This window comes from Carassius auratus, chromosome 19 (assembly GCF_003368295.1).
Source record: "Carassius auratus strain Wakin chromosome 19, ASM336829v1, whole genome shotgun sequence".
Taxonomy (NCBI): domain Eukaryota; kingdom Metazoa; phylum Chordata; class Actinopteri; order Cypriniformes; family Cyprinidae; genus Carassius; species Carassius auratus.
Window position 1 is genome coordinate 5147235 of NC_039261.1, and position 20867 is coordinate 5168101.

General features: G+C 37.0%; 1 protein-coding gene across 3 annotated transcripts in view; it reads right to left on the reverse strand.

Moving 5' to 3' along the window:
* LOC113119200 (PQ-loop repeat-containing protein 1-like) overlaps window positions 1–20867 on the reverse strand; it is a 36739-nt gene that overhangs the window by 9072 nt on the left and 6800 nt on the right. For all 3 annotated transcript variants that reach the window (XM_026288483.1, XM_026288482.1, XM_026288481.1), the window contains one exon: window positions 7330–7546. In XM_026288483.1, coding sequence (XP_026144268.1) covers window positions 7330–7546 — 217 coding nt within the window. The remainder of the gene's footprint in view (window positions 1–7329; window positions 7547–20867) is intronic.

Here is a 20867-nt window from a genome sequence, read left to right on the forward strand (position 1 = left end):
GAAATTTTGCTGTTAGCTTCCAATCATCTGCTAATGTTTTACTTGTGAGCAATATTTCACATTTTAAATTGGGATGTGACCAGACACAAGCCTGGTTTCACGATAACTAGACGAGACGAGACAAGATTTTTTAACTTTTTAAAATAAATTCTCAATGATTAAGTATAAATGGAAATATATATATATATATATATATATATATATATATATATATATATATATATATTATTCAACTGAAAAAACACAAACTGCAAAAAATTCTGTGACATTCTGCGTTAAACTGAATCCTGTTTTTATGACTGGATAAAGACTACACTGCATAATTTTCCTGCTTATCACGAGTCCACCTGCCTGATGTGAGCATATAATATCTTACATACCACCACTAGTGAAAGGGCAAGTGTAATGCAAATATACTTGAAAGGTCTGTGCGAGGATATCGTCAGGTTCTCATGAAACACATCAGATCTCATCAGACCCCTATTTTACATACTATCTAGAGTTTCCTTTTTTATACAGATTCAGTCAGACCAAATTCCCATTCCCCCAATCTCACAGAGTCAGATGTTTGACTTCTTTTTCAATCACGATTAACTGACTTGTACTGCACCATCTTACTGATTTGTAAAATAAACGAGCCAGTCATTTTTTATATAACAGTTAGTGGAAATTAAATATGAAAATATATAACTAAAGCTACACATAAAACAATATATTTCAAATATTTGCTTATACAAATTTTGCAAACATAATACTCAATGATACAATTTTCATTGGAAGCACTGAATGTACTCTATCCACAAAAAACTAATCAAACAAACAGAAACAAAACAAAAAAACTATTATAAATCCAAACACCAAACCAAACTAGACAAAAAACTAAACCAAACCCCCACTCTAATAAAATACAATTGAAAAAAATCACAATAAAACAAGACAAAACAGAAGAGGACAAAATCAAAAAAAAACAACAGAACAAAATAATAAAAAGGAACAAAAACACAAAACCAATCCAAAACAACCGCCCACAAACAAAAACAAACAAAAAAATAAAATAAAAATCACAAAACAAAACAAAAAACCCCATAAAAGAACAAAATCAAAGACTATGGGCAATCAAAGGCAGTAGCAGGCCGAACAACAGAAGTCCTGCCCGAGCATCTCTAGCTGAGAGGATGTTAGATACCAAAGGCATGAACACGATGCCAACAGCCTGAGAAGCAGGGAGTCAACACAAACACACTGCTGTGAAATACTGCTGTCCTGCACAGCTTCTCCTGACAGACACAGGAGGGGAGCTTCCTTTTGTGGGAGCGTTCAGTTCGCCCCGCACCTTTCACCAGCCTCAAATCTACAGGAGCGCGCAACTTAATGAATGGTTTGTTTGCAGCCTGTGGATACAAACCAGCCTGCTGCTCAGTAAACACACATATGAAACGAGAGCTGGGTGCTGTTGCAGGGCAGCCGCGAGATCATTCACACGGCTAAATAAGGCACTGAGGGTCCTCCAACTCAAACTAACAGGACTCTGGCAGTGAACCTTATAAGGCTGGCTGTGGGGGTCACTGATTTCCCTCCCATTGTGATTCATTAACGTTCAACAAAACAGAGTAACATGAGGCCAGAGGTTGATTCACAGCAGCAGTTACCAGGTAAACAACTCGCTCTGAAACAACTAACAATGGCTGAACAACTACAAAAGGAAACGAAAAACAGTGAATGGGGAAAAAAAAAAACAAGACTGGAAATAAGATGGAACGTTCACCATTTGTTTTGATCAGTGCAGCGACAAAAAGAAGAAAATAATCATAATTCAGTTTAGTCTTATAATACAAGGCATTCTCCAGGAGATAAATTGTGAGAGATTGTGGAAGGTCTTCACTGAACACTGTGTGGATCTAAATCTGATACATCATTTCTGTGTGACAGTCAGGGAACATAAACAAGATAAAGCAGCACAAAAGTGCAATAAAGTTGTCCTTATGTCCGATGGAAGTTTCTGAAGACCTCTGGCCTCAACAATGCAAAGTCAAATCTGTAAAACTGTTTAGTAAGGTAGCTCATCCTCAACAAAATCCTCACTTACGGGATAAAAAAGCATACATGCCTCAATCACTGCCTTACTTTTTTTGCTAAGCCTAATTTGTGTATAATATTCTATTATTAACCTCAGTTTCCCTGACAAGGCTGAAGCCTAGTCCCAGACTAAAATGCAAGTCTGAGCTGATTCAACGAAAGAAACTTGAACTGATGGATCTTAAAATATATCAATGCCTTTTTTTTTTATAATGTCTTAAACTTAAACTATTAGTGTGCTAATAAATAGTTTTCATTATACTTTGGATATTAATATCCATTGCAGAGTTGATATGGTATTTTTAGGCTTTAGTATAGAGAAAAAAAATACTGTGCCAGAATTCCTATATGTGACAAGCAATGGGAAATTCTATTTTTGGAATGATTTCTATTTCTTTGATGATACAGTAGACAGATTGTTTTGTACAACATTAAAACGTTTTAAGTTCAAATATCATTTTTGTGTGACTAATAGCAATAATGAAAGAGACTATGGATAATTAAGATCAGATCTTTAAAATAACAAAAGAAACAAGAATGTTCAAACTGTGAACTCTATGCGTATTCCATGACAAACATTGTGTCACTGAGCATGATTTGAGTCACTTTATAATTGTTTATTCATTTGATTTTGCACATTTTGTTGCAATTATGAGACAGCAGCTTATGTGTTAAGCTGTCAGGTAAAAAGCCAGATGATCTTTACTGTATCCCAAAATACAACAGGTAGATTCCAAAAAACTACATCAGAGAGACTGGAAACGGTTTTATTTTACATGAGCTGAAATTGTTTTATTATTTTATTAGGTTTTGTTTTTATGACGTTTGAAATTACTTTATTATGTGAGGAGACAGTGCGCAGTGATACAAGAGACCTAACTTAATGCAGGATGTAATGATTGACTTTATTCACCAAGACTGCATTAAAGTGATCTAAGGTGACAGTAAAGACATTAAAAATCCAAAAAAAAAAAAAAGTATCACTGTTTCATTAAAAAATATGAACCCGTTTCAACACTGATAATATTTAGAAATATTTCAAATCATCATATTAGAGTGATTTCTGAAGGATCATGTGACACTGAAGACAGGAGCAATGATGCTGAAAATACAGCTTTGATCACAGGAATAAATGATATTCTAAAACATATTCAATTATGTTGAATCAAAATGCAGCCTTGGTGACACTTTTGAAAATAATATAACAGTTCACAAAATTCACGGTTCAGTTCGATACAATACACTGATGTCACGGTTCGTTTCGGTACGGTTTGGTACGTTTTAGATACAGCAAAATGTAAAAACATCTCAACTTTTCAGAATGCCGCAAGCGCACCGCGGGTCATGTGACAAGAACTAACCAATCAGCTTCATCCTTCCCCGTAACAACATTGAAAGCTCAGCCAAGATGAAGGATCAGCTGATCATAGTTGTATATGGATTGCAATTTTGAAATAAATTCAGTAGCAGAGCTACTGCAAGCGATTTTTAGAGCTGCAAATCCATTTATCCTTTACTGAAATATCCGGTTCTCATGGAGAGAGCACGTCATTGTTGCTTAGCAAAGACAGACGCCTCATGAGCGCTTCTGCCCGAGCGCTTTGGAAAGGAGGAGAAAGCGGCGCGACTAGCGTTTTCCACGCGTTTTGAGGCGCGATATGTGAACGGCCCCTAAGGCGCTCGCTCACTCAGTATGCGATGAAGGCTTGTTGCAAAATGTGTAATGCTTTTAACAGACCAGAAATAGAAGATCCTCCAATAACCAACAGGTCTGGTGTTTGGGTGCACTTTGGATTCCCTGTAAGCTATAATGGTGATGACAGAATGAATGGTAAATAGTAAGGTCTCATATCCGCGGCTATAACGTAAATGAAGCCTACGGATTGCCGCGGTTATGTCTTTTGCCCTGTTTGAATCCTTTGGAAATGCCGGTCTAAATGCTGCGGGGATAGTTTGTTGCGTGTATGTTTCTCCTTTTTTTCGTCTTTTCCCAGATACTGACACAATAAGGTGATAGATGAGTTGACATGTTTCAAGTATTCCGGCTGGTGTTTTTTTTTTTTTTTTTCGCTGGTGTACCCTATTGTCATGTAGCAGATGCGACATACCGTTGTTTTTTTATCCACCACTCTCTTGCCATCACCATTATAGCTTACAGGGAATCCAAAGTGCACCCAAACACCAGACCTGTTGGTTATTGGAGGATCTTCTATTTCTGGTCTGTTAAAAGCACTGGCCACCCCGTACCGTGCATGAACCGCTCGCTCACTCAGCACCTGACTGAGTAGCCTAACATAAACATATAAGTTGGTGTTTTTGGTGTCAGGGGCATTGCCTGTTACGTCGTTTGGGTTATTGGGCTACTTTTTTCTGATCGCATATCATTATATTTCTCTTTTTTTTTTTTTTTTAATATAATTAATTAGTCCAACGAACCGTTCGGTATACATAATGCGTACCGCGTACCGAACTGAAAGCCTCGTACGGTTCAATACGAATACGTGTATCGTTACACCCCTAATATATATATATATATATATATATATATATATATATATATATATATATATATATATATATATTTATTTATTTATTTATACACATACACGTGTACATATTTATTTATACAGCTATATTCCCTCTTCTTAAAAGACCCCATAACTACACAAACACACACACACACAACGCAGCAAACATCAATATAAAAATACATCAGCATACGCATATACAAAGTACCCTGTTGCATACATACAGATACATACATATACAGACATAGACTCTAACAGCAGGTTTGCAGAGATGTTAAAACACACACACACACACACACACACACAGGAGGCAGCAACCCTTATCTTGTCAGGCTGGCATGATGCCAGTTGCAGCTTCCCGCCTGTGCCATCAAATCAGTCCGGCTGAACGGAGACGCACACACACACACACACACACACACACACAAACTCAAATGCTGCAAAACAGAGCACAGGATGGCATCTCACAGTGTGAGATGCTACCAAACACACTAAGTCACACTGACAGGACGTGTCTTTACAGCACACACACTGCAGCTCTCAAAAGGTTATGCAAGATAATATTCCTCTCTCACACACAATGCATCTTATACAATCTAACGGCCTCTGCGAAACATTACCTGATTATTATTTTTGTCTGATTTGTCATTTTGAATTCAGGTACTGGCTTTGTTAGTGCTTTATAATTTAATTTGTGCTTTGGTTAATGTACGGTCATACAATCACATATACAGCTAAATAAAACATTTTAACTAATAAAAAGTCCACTACACCAGTTAACATATATTGTCTAAGGTATCTATATTTGATTCCTGTAGCTTAGCAACAGTACTTTATAAACCAGCTGAGCAGGAAGTTTGACTAGCAGACATCAAGTAGTGACTGTGCAGCCACATATCACTTCCCATGATCCTTTGTTCAAGCACTAGAGCAGTGGAGAGTGGTCATATAATTATTTTAAAATTAATTTCCCCCCAAAGGTTCACTAATAAAGTTAATTAAGGGTTTACTCACAATTTATTTTTATTCTTTTCAACCCTCTCGAAGCCTTAAATTTAAAATAACAAATTTATCAGTTTGTCCAACACAATCTCTTTGCCCTGATTGGGGCAACCCAATTGTCTAACCAAAGGACTGAGTTTGGGGATGATGCGGTCACTGTTAAATCAATGGCATGACTTTGATTTAGTGGTGACCCAATCACTTTGTCCAAGAAAAGGTTTAATTTTGGGGAAACCCTATCAGTTTTTCCAACTAATGCTGTAAGTTTGGGGCAACTCCATAACTTGGGTTTGGAATGACCCAATCACTTTGTCCAACCAATGGACAACGTTTGGGGCAAACTTTAAATTTTCTCAACCAATAGGCTTGTTCGACTTAAAGGGGTGGTTTACTGTTTTTTTTTTCTAGCCTTGATTGAGTTTATTATTTTGTTTTTATTTTTTTCCACATGATTTACCTTTATTCCACACCGATCTGTCCCTTCTCTGACAGACGCCTCGATTATTTCCTCTTATTATGAAGCCCCTCCCTCAGAAATACGCGATGTGCTAAGATTGGTCAGCTGGCTCTGTGTTTTGATTCGCTAAACCACCTCGAGCGCGTCTAAACATCCCGCCCCTCTAGTTCAGAATGTGCTCTGATTGTATTGGAAACAATCACTTCCTTTATATTGCTTATCAATTTGAGCCTGATTGAGACGCAGAGAATATTAATGAAGAGGATCACACAGAACCTGTGCAAGCACGGCTCTCAATGGTATGTTTGTTGTTGTCTCATACTTTTAGATACGCTGTTGTTTGTAAATGCTACTGCTTCTGTTAGCTTTTACTATACGGTTTTATTCTGATTAAAGCTTTAATAAAGCACAGAAACCGGAAGAGCATCCATATATAATGCTTCTCATAGCTTTGTGAAAATAAGTGTATAAAAGGAACAGTTTGTTGGAGCTGATCTGATGATCTGAATGAGTGAGAGAGAGAGAGAGAGAGAGAGAGAGAGAGAGAGAGAGAGAGAGAGACAGAGATGCAGAACAGGGTGATGTGAGGAACAGGATTAAGAACCGCTGCTTTAGAACATTGGTTTTGAAACTTAAATTCATTAGAATCATTAGAAAACAGAATCGAGATTCATATATGCACAGATTTTAACGTGCACCCCTAGTTTCTCTTACTCTTCTCTAAAGCAGCACAACATGGCCTTGCCCCCTTTGTTGAGTTTTCCGGGGGCGGGGTTTATATAGGAATGTGATGTAACGGAGCTGGGAAGAAGCTTGTTGTAATCTCTTACCAGCTGTTTTTGTAGGCATTAAGCTGCTAGAATGTAAAAAAAATCAGTTTTCCATTGAACTTTCAGCGCTGCAACAGCAACATTAAAAACTAAAATTAAAAAAAGTTACATTGCAATCAACCACCCCTTTAATGCAGCACCACAAAGATAGGGTGCCGCCTGACAAAAACAATGCATTATGGTTTGAAAATAAGTCTTTGATTGGTGCCACAGCTACCTTGCGATCACATGTGCCATTAAAGTCCCACGAGAGCAAAACAAGACCACTTGCTTAGGTCAGGCACTGCAGTTGCTCAAAATTGGCTGCAAAAGCCTTTCTGACAAGTCATCTTCAAAAAGTAGTCTTCAGGGACATAAACTTACTTAAAATAGTAACACCACTGAAGAACATTGGATGAAACCTTCTTTTTAGAGCAAAAACATTAACAGTACACACCTCATGCCTTCAGTAGATTTGTTCTGGAAGTTGCAGTAGAGCTGTGGAGTTCCCAGCATGGCCTCTGTAAATACGGCCAGAAAACCCAGGCTCTCTACAAACAGAACCGAGTCCAGTAGCAGATACGTCACATAGGCGGCCAGCACAGTGAACGCCAGCACACACTGCAGGTAATCCACAAAACCACTCCAAGACCAGAAGTAGTTCCTATCAAAGTCTAGAAGTCAGAAAGAAAGAGAGTACATGTTAAAAATAAAAAAGCACTACAGCTTATATTGGTTGAAAGTAGTCCAAAAGACTTTTAGAATATTTTGAGGTCTAATATATATATATATATATATATACACAGGGGTGCTCATAAGAGGTCTGCAGGTCCGCATGCATGACCAAAATAAAAAATGTGTTATATAAATGTTCTGACAGTGCATTTGAATACAGCTCTCATGATTAAGAGCTGTTAATACACATTTACCATTTTAGATCACAAACTGTACTATATACGTTTTATTTTCAACCTAAAAGCATTAATCTAGGCTATGCCATGTCGTTTTTATAGCACAATGCAAAACTGTGACATTCATCCATTAATGCTCTTTAATCAGCAGCAGTGTTAAATCCGGAAGCTCGTATACTTTCTTGCAGGCAACCCGCCAAAATAAAAGCCTGCTGATATGATGATGAAAATGCTTTTATTTCTTTCTTTCTTTATTTTTAGACACTTTTATCCAAAGCGACTTAAAATTGGGGAATACATAAAGCGATTCTTCTTAAAGAGGCAAACAAACAAAGTAGTGGTAAATATTACCATTTTATTTTTCAGTTTACTACAACAGCAAAAAACAAATAAACCAAAAAATTCAGTTATTACACCATTCATCTCACCATTCACCAAAGCTGCATATATGATCAAAAATGCAGTTAAAACAGAAATATTGTGAAATATTATTAAAATTTAAAATAACTGTTTACAACTTTTAAATTTAATTTATTCCTATGAGTCAAAGCTGTATTTTCAGCATCATTGCTCCAGTCTTCGGAGTCACATGATCCTTCAGAAATCACTCTAATATGCCGATTTACTGCTCAATAAACATTTCTCATTTATTATCATCATGTTTACCAAAAGTTCTGCTGCTTCATATTTTTGTGGAAAGTGAACAATTGACAAAACCACACAAGCTAAGATATGTGCCTTACACGTGGTTTTTCCTGACCGCAGTGGGTTTTGTGCAATAATTTATCGGCTGTCGAGAGCATGAAACTGTCAATATTTGATTTGGTATGATCTGTAGTTTCGGTACAGTGTTGGGTGACCACACATAAAGGAGGGAAATCTGGCTCCTAAAGAAAAAAGCACTTCTAAGACTGTAAGACCCCCATAAAGAAGTCCTTTTTCTTGATCATCCAGCCCCCAGCACACAAGCCTCTCAGCAGGGATGAGTCTGACTGGATTCTGACCTAAAATAATCCACTATCGCCAATTATTTTGGCCTCGTGTTGATGGAGGCTGAACTCAGAGAACTCATAAGCCAGCTCTCCGCCCATCCGTCGGTGAACGGGAAGAGCATATCTAATCAAAGCACGCTGGGAGCCTCAACAACGGTTACTCTCCTAAAGCGGCACTGGAAATGTCAACGCAACAAAGAAGAAGCAGAAGCATGAGGACCACAGCGACACCCAGAGTGTCATGGAAATGTCAGGGCATGCAGGACAAAGCTGAAAGAGAAGTCTAAAGCACTGCTATGATGGGTCTAGATGGACTGGAGCGGGAAAAACACCCATTCAGTGAATAAATGTATGGCTGGATTAGGAAAACACGATCCCAGCAATTCCTTGCTTAGTGCGCCTCTCTCTTGGGATGCCAGCTGTGCTCACAAAACCCAATCAAGAGAGGGCGGCGCAGCTTAGATACAAGTGTGTTTGGGTAGAGCGCTTTCCATCCAAAACTCTGCCTCAGTAACCGCAATCTTTGTTTGCTTCTTTACTTGCAGTGTTTGCTAAAGTCCTTTTTGAACTAAGTTTGAACAAATCGCTAACCGTAGTAGTGATGAATATAGCCCTGCCCACACAGAGAACGCTGTCAAAACAATCCGCTTCCTATTGATCAACATGACAAATTATTGTGCCCAAATTCAATAAACTAGAAGTCAATGGGAAAACTCCTTGCAACCAGAAGACTATTTTTCACCCTGCAGAATTTTGTTATGTACAAGTAAACGTGACTGCATCATAAACACTGTAAAAAAAATGGCACATGAAAAATTAGTCAGAAAAATGCATTGGTTTGAGATGGAATGGTTTAATCAAGCCTTTAGACATAATCTTAAAAAAAAAAGAAAAGACAAAAGTTTGTGTTTGTGTTTATGTCTTCATATTTGATATGTCAGGCTTTTATGGCTCAAAGTAAGAGAGAAAGCAACTCAGTGTTCCCAAATTGAGTAAAAATATGCAATTTCATACAGTTACTGATATGTATATGGTCAAAAAGCAAGATACAATTCTGATGGTTTGTACATAAATATCTACCAGATCTTCAGAACATAAAATGGATATAAATATCAGCTGACACACAATATCTCCCTAAAAATATGTCTTCGTAAAAAGATATTTAAGGCTTAGTTATGATTTTATTTTAAAAGATTGTATTTCATTCATAATTATTAGTCTTTAAATTAAATTAAATAAATTTAATTTAACCTTCTATACAGTTTATTAGTTTAATTTAATTAATAATTATTATTTTAGTTTTTAAATTAAAGTATTAATTCAAAATGTAATTGTTTTATTTGGATTTAAATAAATAAAACAACATTTTATTATATAAAGGTAATTACATTGCATTTTAAAAATTAAATACAGTTTTTTTTATCTAGATTATAACATATCATACGATTTAATGCGCAAAAAATATAATGCGATGCAATACAACATGACTTATCATGATTTTTATAAAATAATGTCTGGATAACCGAATAAACCTAAGTAGCTTCAGTCCAGTAAGTGTCATCTTGAAGCCAAAGTTAAAGTCAAAGTACAGGATTAATAAATAGTTATTACCCAGTTATTGTAATCACTATAATACACACATATTATGCACTGTATATGTGTACAAGGAATAAAGTGCAACTTTTTATGTTTAAAGATTTCACAGAAAAAGACACATAGACCACGACCTGAAGGGAGACGTTTTACAATTATACTAAAAGGTATCTTCTTTTACTTGCTAAAAAAAGCTACAAACTATCAATCAGATGACAGAAAACAGATTGTGCAACCAGTTGTTAAGCAAAGTTTTGAATATGCTGACAATTTAGAGGCCTTATAGGGTTAAATACCTCAGAAACTGGACAGCAATGCTCTGGCGACCAACCAATACAACAACAACAACAGAAGTCTAGATTTCTAATGAAACCAGCCGCTTGAAGCAAAAGGCTGAACAATAAGAAGTGACACACCTGTAGCAAGCATTTAGAGAAGGCCTGAATGACTAATTGTGCCTGGCATCAAGGATGAGGTCAGCAGTATTACACTAACACAGTCTCATCACAGCCCACACAGAGAACTGCGTGACAGCGCAGATCTGCACATGAGTAACTCCACCACTCTCTGTCATGACCACTTATCTTAACCGCTCCTCACACGCAGATCTGGAGAATCAACCATAATGCAAGACCGGAAAACAGTTTGAATATTTGATGCACAGACAATGATAAATGGATAATGAGCGAGAAAGTGAGATCAACGCGTTTCCCGTATAAATGTGCATTGTGGAAAACAGAAGCAGTGAAAGAAATGACACATCCAATAGCGTAAAGGATTTATAAAGCATCTCAGGATTGTCAATTTATTCGAGCTAAGTTAGTGAAAGTTTCTGATGGCTTGACAGAAACATTGCAAAGGTTTAACCATATAAAGAGTTTTGTTTTATGATTATTCTCAGGAAAATTAATCTCACTTCCATGTCTAAAAAAAAGGAAATTATATTTGAAGACAATTTAGTAGATTTTTGCATTGACAGTTACTCTGTTCTCATAACGAATCTAGGTCAACAGCTCCTTCTAAAACAATTAGCATATTGTGATAAAAGTTCATTATTTCCATAATGTAATGATAGAAATTAAACTTTCATTTATTTTAGATTCATTGCACACCAACTGAAATATTTCAGGTCTTTTATTGTTTTAATACTGATGATTTTGGCATACAGCTCATGAAAACCCCAAATTCCCATCTCAAAAAATTAGCATATTTCATCCGACCAATAAAAGAAAAGTGTTTTAATACAAAAAAAGTCAACCTTCAAATAATTATGTTCAGTTATGCACTCAATACTTGGTCGGGAATCCTTTTGCAGAAATGACTGCTTCAATGCGGCGTGGCATGGAGGCAATCAGCCTGTGGCACTGCTGAGGTGTTATGGAGGCCCAGGATGCTTCGATAGCGGCCTTAAGCTCATCCAGAGTGTTGGGTCTTGCGTCTCTCAACTTTCTCTTCACAATATCCCACAGATTCTCTATGGGGTTCAGGTCAGGAGAGTTGGCAGGCCAATTGAGCACAGTAATACCATGGTCAGTAAACCATTTACCAGTGGTTTCGGCACTGTGAGCAGGTGCCAGGTCGTGCTGAATAATGAAATCTTCATCTCCATAAAGCTTTTCAGCAGATGGAAGCATGAAGTGCTCCAAAATCTCCTGATAACTAGCTGCATTGACCCTGCCCTTGATAAAACACAGTGGACCAACACCAGCAGCTGACATGGCACCCCAGACCATCACTGACTGTGGGTACTTGACACTGGACTTCAGGCATTTTGGCATTTCCTTCTCCCCAGTCTTCCTCCAGACTCTGGCACCTTGATTTCAGAATGAGATGCAAAATTTGCTTTCATCCGAAAAAAGTACTTTGGACCACTGAGCAACAGTCCAGTGCTGCTTCTCTGTAGCCCATTTCCTGCACACGCTTGTGCACGGTGGCTCTGGATGTTTCTACTCCAGACTCAGCCCACTGCTTCCGCAGGTCCCCCAAGGTCTGGAATCGGTCCTATCTTTAATGTTATCTTTCTAGTTATCATCCGCTGGTGTGAAGAAATACTGTAATCGCTCAGTATTAGCTGAAGTTTGTTAACAAATGTAACCTTGTCGTATAGAGTTACCATTTTACATTTTTTTTTTTTTACTTAATTGTCATGAAAATTGTCAAAAACTCCCAATGGTAATAATAAGAAAAATAGTCTTCATTTTTGAACACTTGAATTTCATCTTGAAAACACTTGAACACTCTCTTGCAGGGTTTCATGAGATTCACCTGTAACGGTCTGAGATGAAACTGTGATTAAAGCAGCTGTTATCTGAGCAGTAAAATGTTATCACACTGGAGGAATCAGTCTGACAACATGACAGCCGTTGATCTGAGGCTGGCAGAGCGCTATCTAACGCACCGTTGGAGGAGAACCAGGGCCAGTTTATGACATTTCAAACAGATTTATTGAAGTATTGATAATTAAAGACATGACATTTCAAGAGGTCACCAGTAGACTGAAGAGAAAAATACTGCTTTGTATGAACAGCCTCATGTCATTCCAAACCCGCGAGACCTCTGTTCATCTTAGGAACACAGTTTAAGATATTTTAGATTTAGTCCGAATGCTCTCCGTCCCTCCATTGAAGCTGTGTGTATGGTATACTGTCCATGTCCAGAAAGGTAAGAAAAACATCATTAAAGTAGTCCATGTGACATCAGAGGGTCAGTTAGAATTTGTTGAAGCATCAAAAATATATTTTGGTCCAAAAATAGCAAAAACTATGACATTATTCAGCAGTGTCTTCTCTTCTGTGTCTGTTGTGAGAGCTCTTAGACTAAACCTAAAATATCTTAAACTGTGTTCTGAAGATGAGCAGGGGAAGACAGGGTTTGGTGAAAAGGTGCAATAGGCGTTTTTGTAAAATAGAAAATAAAATGAAATAAAATAAATTAAAATAAAATATTTATTTAGTTAAAAAATAAGTAAATTTAATTTAAATTCAATAAAATATTATTACAATGTACATTTAAATGATTAAATACTGAATTAAATTTAAAAAGTAATAAATATTAATTAAATTAAATTAAACAAAGTAAATTATATAAAGAGAATTTAATAAAATTAGAAAACAAAATACAATATTTTTTTAATTTAATTCAAAATTGTATTAATTGTTTATAATTACATTTAATAATTAAATTAAATTATTAAATGTTAAATTCAATTAAATGTCATTATTTAATTACATTTACAAAATATTAATTATACATTTTAAGTTTTTACATTTTAAATTAATTAATTATAAGTACAATTAAATATTTTTTTTAGAAATTACATTTAATAATTTAATTAAATTATTAAATGTTAAATTCAATAATTTAATGTCATTATTTAATTTATAATTTTATTACATTTACAAAATATTAATTGTAAATAAAAAATGCTTACATTTTAAAATAATTAAATAAATAAGCTACTTGGTTTTCAGTTTGCATTTTTTTCCTGCAAAGTATAGGTGACATTTAAAAAAAGAAAGAGGTTTCTATGTATTTCGAGTCATTATTTTTTGATGACAACACATTATTTGTCTTTAGAATAACGTGCACTGATAAATTGTGCACAATAAGATCAGGACAGTTTATTAAGAAAACAAATGGGGTCAGTTTAGACGTCATGTTGACAAAGTTCTCTAATTTCAGCTATGCATGATGTAAAAACTTCACACTTCCTCAGTTGCTACAGTCTTTGCAGTGCTTTGCATCAACATCATTATTTATCGATGTCCTACATGTCGTCTCAGTAAGGAGCATTCACACCCTGGAGGAAAACCCGCTGAAAGAAACCACACACAGGCTCATGCTGACCATTTCAAACGGTCCTTTCACAGGAAGCTGCTCGTCTTTTCAAAGAGAAGGATATTTATAGACTTCCTTCAGAATGTGCCAAGTGCTCTGTGTCTGTATCACGTCTGTCATGCTACACCTTCTCCAGTCCCATGCCTTAATATAAAGAGAACATCACTGTCTCTCAGCCATCGCTGACTATACAGCACTTGTGTATAAGGAATTATGGGCCTGTAAATAGCTTTCCATGTGGCAGGCATCACTGAAGGGAACAGGATTGTCTGGAACTCACTGATAACAGAAGCCACCCAGAAGAAACCAGCACCACCTACAGCGGGGCTCAGTCGCAGCAGGACGGCTATGATACTGGAGACAGACATATGTGAACACAGCAATAGTGCTCAGATCCGCGCCAAAACAATCGATCCAAGATCACCTGAATGAGGTGGTCACTGCTCGATTGAAAACGAACTCTGGAGCGGTTCGGTTGTAGTCAGAAAGCAATCCGATTCCAACGAACCAGGCTACATCATGAGGCATGATGGGTTATTACCGAGCACCAACCTCTCGCTCTCTCTCGTGAAGCCAATAAGGAAGTGACTAAAACTGCAATTCATCGACTGGCCGCTTGAGGCTGGCTGCAAAAGGGAGTCAGTCCCATAGACTCCCCATGTTAAAATGCCCAACTTCACAGCAGAAAAAAACATGTTTACAGCCTGGTGCAAAAAATGATTTTGGTCTATATTGCTAATTTTTTAAAAACTCATCCGTTTATTAATTTTATTAAGACTTAAAGTTCTGCATAATTAAGGGCGTGGCCACTTGAGTGACAGGTGGATTGCCGCTGCTGACACTGCTGTCGCACTAGGTGGGCGTGGCTTCAGCAAGTAGCTCCCGCCTTTTTGCCCATTTTTGATTGTTCACACGCTGAAGCGCTGCCAAGATGGCGACGGCCTGCTCTTCACACTTTAGGCTTCAAAAACACACTTCAGGAGTCTACAGATGACGTCACGGACACTACGTCCATGTTTTTATACAATCTATGGTTATAACGTTAGTTCATGTTAAAAGCATTAGCTTTGTTATTTTGCCAGTACCTCAAAATGAAACAGTTAGTGTCTGTAGGTGAGCACGTCTTTGACATTCAAAATCAAAGCGTGCATTTTCATTTTATAATGGCGTCTTACTGCTCTTCGTAGTAACGTTAAGTGCATTTTAACAATGTTTTCCCAACGAATTCTAGACTCCTGCTCAAAATGCTGAATTAATAAATTAATATAACGACAGTTACCAAAACCCAACAATAAGCCCTCGAAGCTGTTGTTGTTCCATCCTTGAGTTTTGACCATAGAGAGAACAGTTTATTCGTGCGTGTCTTCTATTAACAATATTGGTCCGTTTAGAAACTTTGCCGCATGAAAGCAAACCACACCAAGAATAAAAAGCAACGTTGAAATAATTTTAATCCCTTTTTCGGGAAAAAAAGCAACCGATCTACAGGTGTGAAACTCTAGGATGGGTAATAGAAATGTATTTTGACTGCAAATTGGCATGACGTAAAAATTATTTGTATTTTTTATTTTATTAATTATTGTCTTTCATAAATTTTTGGGAGTTGAACCGGTGCAGGAAATTTTACATCACAAATTACTATTTCACACTGATATTTTACAACATGAACTAACTTTTTTTTTTTTTATTCTTGATTCTTTTTTTTATCCTTGACACACAGTCATGACGCTCCCCTTGTTTCTTCTTCATAGAAGGATTGTGTAAAAGCCAATGGATGCATGAATTGCATTTTAATGCATAAAAAAAGTTCAAGAAAAAAAAACTTTTGATGCAGTACTGTATGTGTATATGTGTGTGTGTAAAGTCGTGGCACTGCTTTACCCTGCTGTGCACGTGTGTATCGCTGCTGCCAGCGGGGCAGTGTGTGGGAACAGACTGCCACGGCTTTTAAACAGCAACCCCACCAAGCTCGTCCTCTTTTTCAGCTCACACCCACAGTCCTAACTGCAAAACACAGATACTACACCACCACAAACAGAGCAGAGCGCTGGAAATATACTGTGACATTCCTGCCACTGATTTAAGTGTATTCTTGGGCAAGCTGGCCAAATATACAAAGCTTTAGTGCAACTAAACAGCCAAACAGCTAAATGACTGGGTGTTGTGTGTGCTGGTGAGACGTTGCTATACAGATGTTAGGATGATGCAGTTAGGATGATGCAGTTTGGCTGCTGGGGTGTTTTGAGCGCTTTTGCCATGCCGCTATCAGTGGCTGCTTATAAGAACAAGTCTCTATGATGTCTGGTCTCTATATACAGCTCAGGATGCCCCTTCAAATAGAAGTCTGTGAGATTTTTTGCTCATTTTTGGCACAGATAGTTTGAGCAGGTTATTGAATGTATGGTAAAGGCACACCTTTTCCCAAGAAGTCATGCAATTTGATATATTATTCATCTTGACAGCACAAACATTGTGAAATTTTAATACTTTAATGTCTAACTCTAGTTTTTTATTTTATTTTATAACTACCATTATTTAGCAAGTATGCATTAAAACAATCAAAAGTGACAGTAAAGCAGTTTATAATGTTATAAAAGATTTCTATTTCGAGTTAATTTTGTTCTTTTGAACTTTGATCAAAAAATCCTGAGAAAATGTATCACAGTTTTCACAAAATCATTAAGCAGCACTGTTTTTTAAACACTGATAGTAGTCAGAAATGTTACAAAAGAAATGGCAAACCCGTGCTCATTAAACATGACATTTTGCAGTCAAAAGACTGAAATAACATTTTCTTGTAAAACACCCAGGTAGACTTGTGCCGCTATTCAGAAATGTGATATATTACGGTAATGAATATGCACGATATTGTTATCGGTTATTCATAATTTGAAATGCATTTTAAGAAAACTATTCCAATCAACTAGTCAAAATGCACAACACCTCTGTATGCTGCTTGAAAGACGCGTGTGTTCTCTGATATAAACAGGCATGTATAAGAAGCACATGGAGGAACAAGTGAGAGACGTGTTGAATGAAAGCACATTCACTCTCTGACAGCAGATGGCGCTAAACTGCAGAGAATGCAGTCCTTACCCTGGAAACCCCATAAATAAAGCAGCTGCTTTACTTTCTAAAACGTATTTAAATAATTTTAAATAGCCATTCAGATTTGTGTATTTACTATGATGTTCATCTTATCTATTGATCTTTATAGTTCTTTTGCACTTTAATCCGTGCAAAACATTTAACTTTATTTGCTGAATTTTATTTAAATGTTCAGTTATTTTTTATTAGAAAAAAAGTTATTTAACCTATTATACTATATTTTGAGCACTTTTTAAAACTAAATTTCAATACCGTGATAATACCGTTAACAGTGATAAAAGCATGAGCAATTAATCGCAGCAGGAAAATTTGATACCGGCATATCCCTACACCCAGGTAAAACTTTAAAACCAATTATCTTCTTTTACTGTATTTTTAATCAAATAAATGCAGCCTGGTGAGAATAAGAGATTCCAAACTTTTACACAGTACTGTATATTGTTCACCAATCACTCTTACAGAAATGGTGGCTAAGGAATATTCAATCTTCATAAACCATACACACACACACACACACACACACACACACACACAAACTATTTCCAAACAGAACAAATAACCTCTTTTTTCCTCTAAAAGCTCTATTTTCCTCAGGGTATGTCCCTTTTTTCGTTCTGTCCTCTCCCTCAGGCCCACTTTGTGAAGTTTCACTCCGCTTATAAATAGACGGCGTTCAGGCCAGGGGCCAGGAATGATTGACTTGAAACTGAGTTGCACTAGTTGTCCGTTCCTTCTTTCAGAAGAGCTTCAGCCCACATGCCAAGAGATATCCGTCAGTCCCTTACTCTAATTACAGCTAAGTGAGATAGAAGGACGTGTCAGGGAGGCCTTTGGATGCTTAAATGAGTGACAGTTGGGTTCTGTAGGGCCTGAAGCTGGTCCTCATCCAGATCCACACAATCTGTTCAGTCGCAGCTCTGTCCAGAACGGACTGCCGCTCAATCTGCAGAGCTGTGGACTGACTGTAGTAAGATCCTATCGGCCTGTAAACGCCGGACTGAATTCACACGACAAATCAAGAAACAAGCACTTTGTCTTGACAGCGTTTGCAGATCAATACAGTAATTTTCTCATGCTCTGCGCTGTGAAGATGTTTTGATAATTTGTCAGCATTAATAATACCTCTAATAGTTTTTTTCTGATTTATTTGATGAGTGTACGATATTAGTTAAAATATATTAAGAAATCTATTATTTAACATATGTTAGGCATGAAAATATTATGATCTGCATTTATGACTTCAGATCCGATTTTAGCATTATTATTACTACCAACAACAGCAACAACAACAATAATAACTATTATTAAATAGCTAGCATTTAATAACCAGTCATTGTTGATGTACAACATTTTATATTAATATTTCATTATATTAAATGTTTCTGAGCTCTACAGGCCGTTCTTTTGACCTCATGGCTTGGTTTTTGCTCTGATATGCATCGTCAGCTGTTAGACCTTTTACCTTTCCAAATCAATCATACTCATTCAGTTGATTTTGCCACAGGTTAACTTCACTTAGCTGTAGAAACATCTACAAGCAATATGAATGCTCCTGAGCTAAATTTACAACTGTCCCAGATATACTTATGCAATGGAAGTTTTTATTATTTTTTAATAAATTTGCAAAGATGCTTAAAACCAGTTTTTTGCTTTACCATTATGGTGCATGGAGTGTGGAAATGTTTTTATTTAAAGCAGTTTAACATAAAGACAGCAACATAACTTGAAAAAAAATGAAGGGGTATGAATACTATCGCAAGGTCCTATATAAATATATACACACAGCATTCAGAAAGTATTCAGACCCCCCTCCATTTTTCAATTATGTTGCAGCCTGATACTACAGTTGTTTAATACTGCAACTACTACTAATAATAATATTCTCAATCTGTACCTTATAATAACAAAGTGACAGAATTATAGAAATGCCTGTAAATTTATTAAAAAGAGAAAACTGAAATATCACATTTACATAAGTTTTCAAGAACACTTGAAATGGAGCTCAGGTGCGTCCTATTTCTCTTGATCACTGCTGAGATGTTTCTACACATTGACTGGAGTACAACTGTGGTAAATTAAATGGAGTGGACATGATTTGGAAAGGCACACACCTCTCTATAAAAGACCTGACAGCTGACGATGCATATCAGAGCGAAAACCAAGCCATGAGGTCAGAAGAACTGCCTGCAGAGCTCAGAGACAGGATTGTATCGAGGCACAGATCTGGGGAAGGCTACAGAAAAATTCTGCTGCACTGATTGTTTCCATAATTCTCAAATGGAAGAAGTTTGGCTCAACCAGGACTCTTCCTACAGCTGGTGGCTCAGCAAAACTGAGCAACTGATGGAGAAGGGCCTTCTCTAGACTGGTGACCAAGAAGCTGATGGTCACTTTAGTTGAGCTCCATGATCATATGTGGAGATATGAGAAACCTCACTGCAACACTCCACAGATCTGGGCTTTATGGCAGTGTGGCCAAACTCAATCCTCTCCTCATTGAAGACACATTAAAACACACTTGGAATTTGCAAAAAAGCACCTAAAGGACCCTCAGACTCTGAGAAACAAGATTCTCTGGTATGATAAACTTCAATTTCAAGCATAATGTTTAAAGGAAACCAGGGACTGCTTATCACCTGCAGAGTAGCTTCCAAAAAGTAAAGTTTACTTGTAGCAGCCAAATGCTGTGGCGCTGTTTTTCAGTGGTAGGGGTGGAGGGACTCATCAGAGTAGAATAAAAGTTCAATGCACCAATAATATAGAGACAGCCTTAACGAAAACCTGTTTCACAGCTCTCAGGACCTCAGACTGTGCAGAAGGTTCATCTTCCAACATGACAATGACCAAGACAACACAGGAGTGGCTTAGGGACATCTCTGTGAATGTCATAGATGGGCCTAGCAAGAGCCCTGACTTGAACCCTATTGAACATCTCAGGAGCAGCAGATCTCTTTGAAGAGGTGAATGCCTCACTTCTCTCTGGGACTTTCCAAACTCCATGAAAACGGCAGTTTTTAAGCCTCTTCTGAAAAAGAGCAATCTTGGTAACACCATATTGAGCAACTATAGACCAATATGAAATTTTCATTTATAGGCAAGATTATTGAAAAGGTAGTTTTTAAATCAGTTAAACAAAAACTCAAATGGATATCTAGAAAATGTTCAATCTGGTTTTCCGACCACATCACAGCACTGAGACAGCGTTCATTAAGATGATAAATAATATTCACTTTAACTCTGATTCTGGCAAAAGATCAGTTCTGGTACTACAAGATCTCAGTGCTGTGTTTGACACACTGTCGTTCATAACATACTTCTAGAGAGACTGGAAAACTCAGTCTTTCTTGGATGGTACTCAAATGGTTCAGGTCATTCTTAGAAGGGAGAGGTTATTATGTGAGTATAGGAGAGCATAAGTCAAAATAGACGTCTATGACATGCAGAGTCCCACAAGGGTCAATTCTAGCACCGCTCTTGTTCAGCCTGTATATGCTTCCACTGAGTCAAATAATGAGAAAGAACCAAATTGCCTATCACAGCTATGCTGATGATAC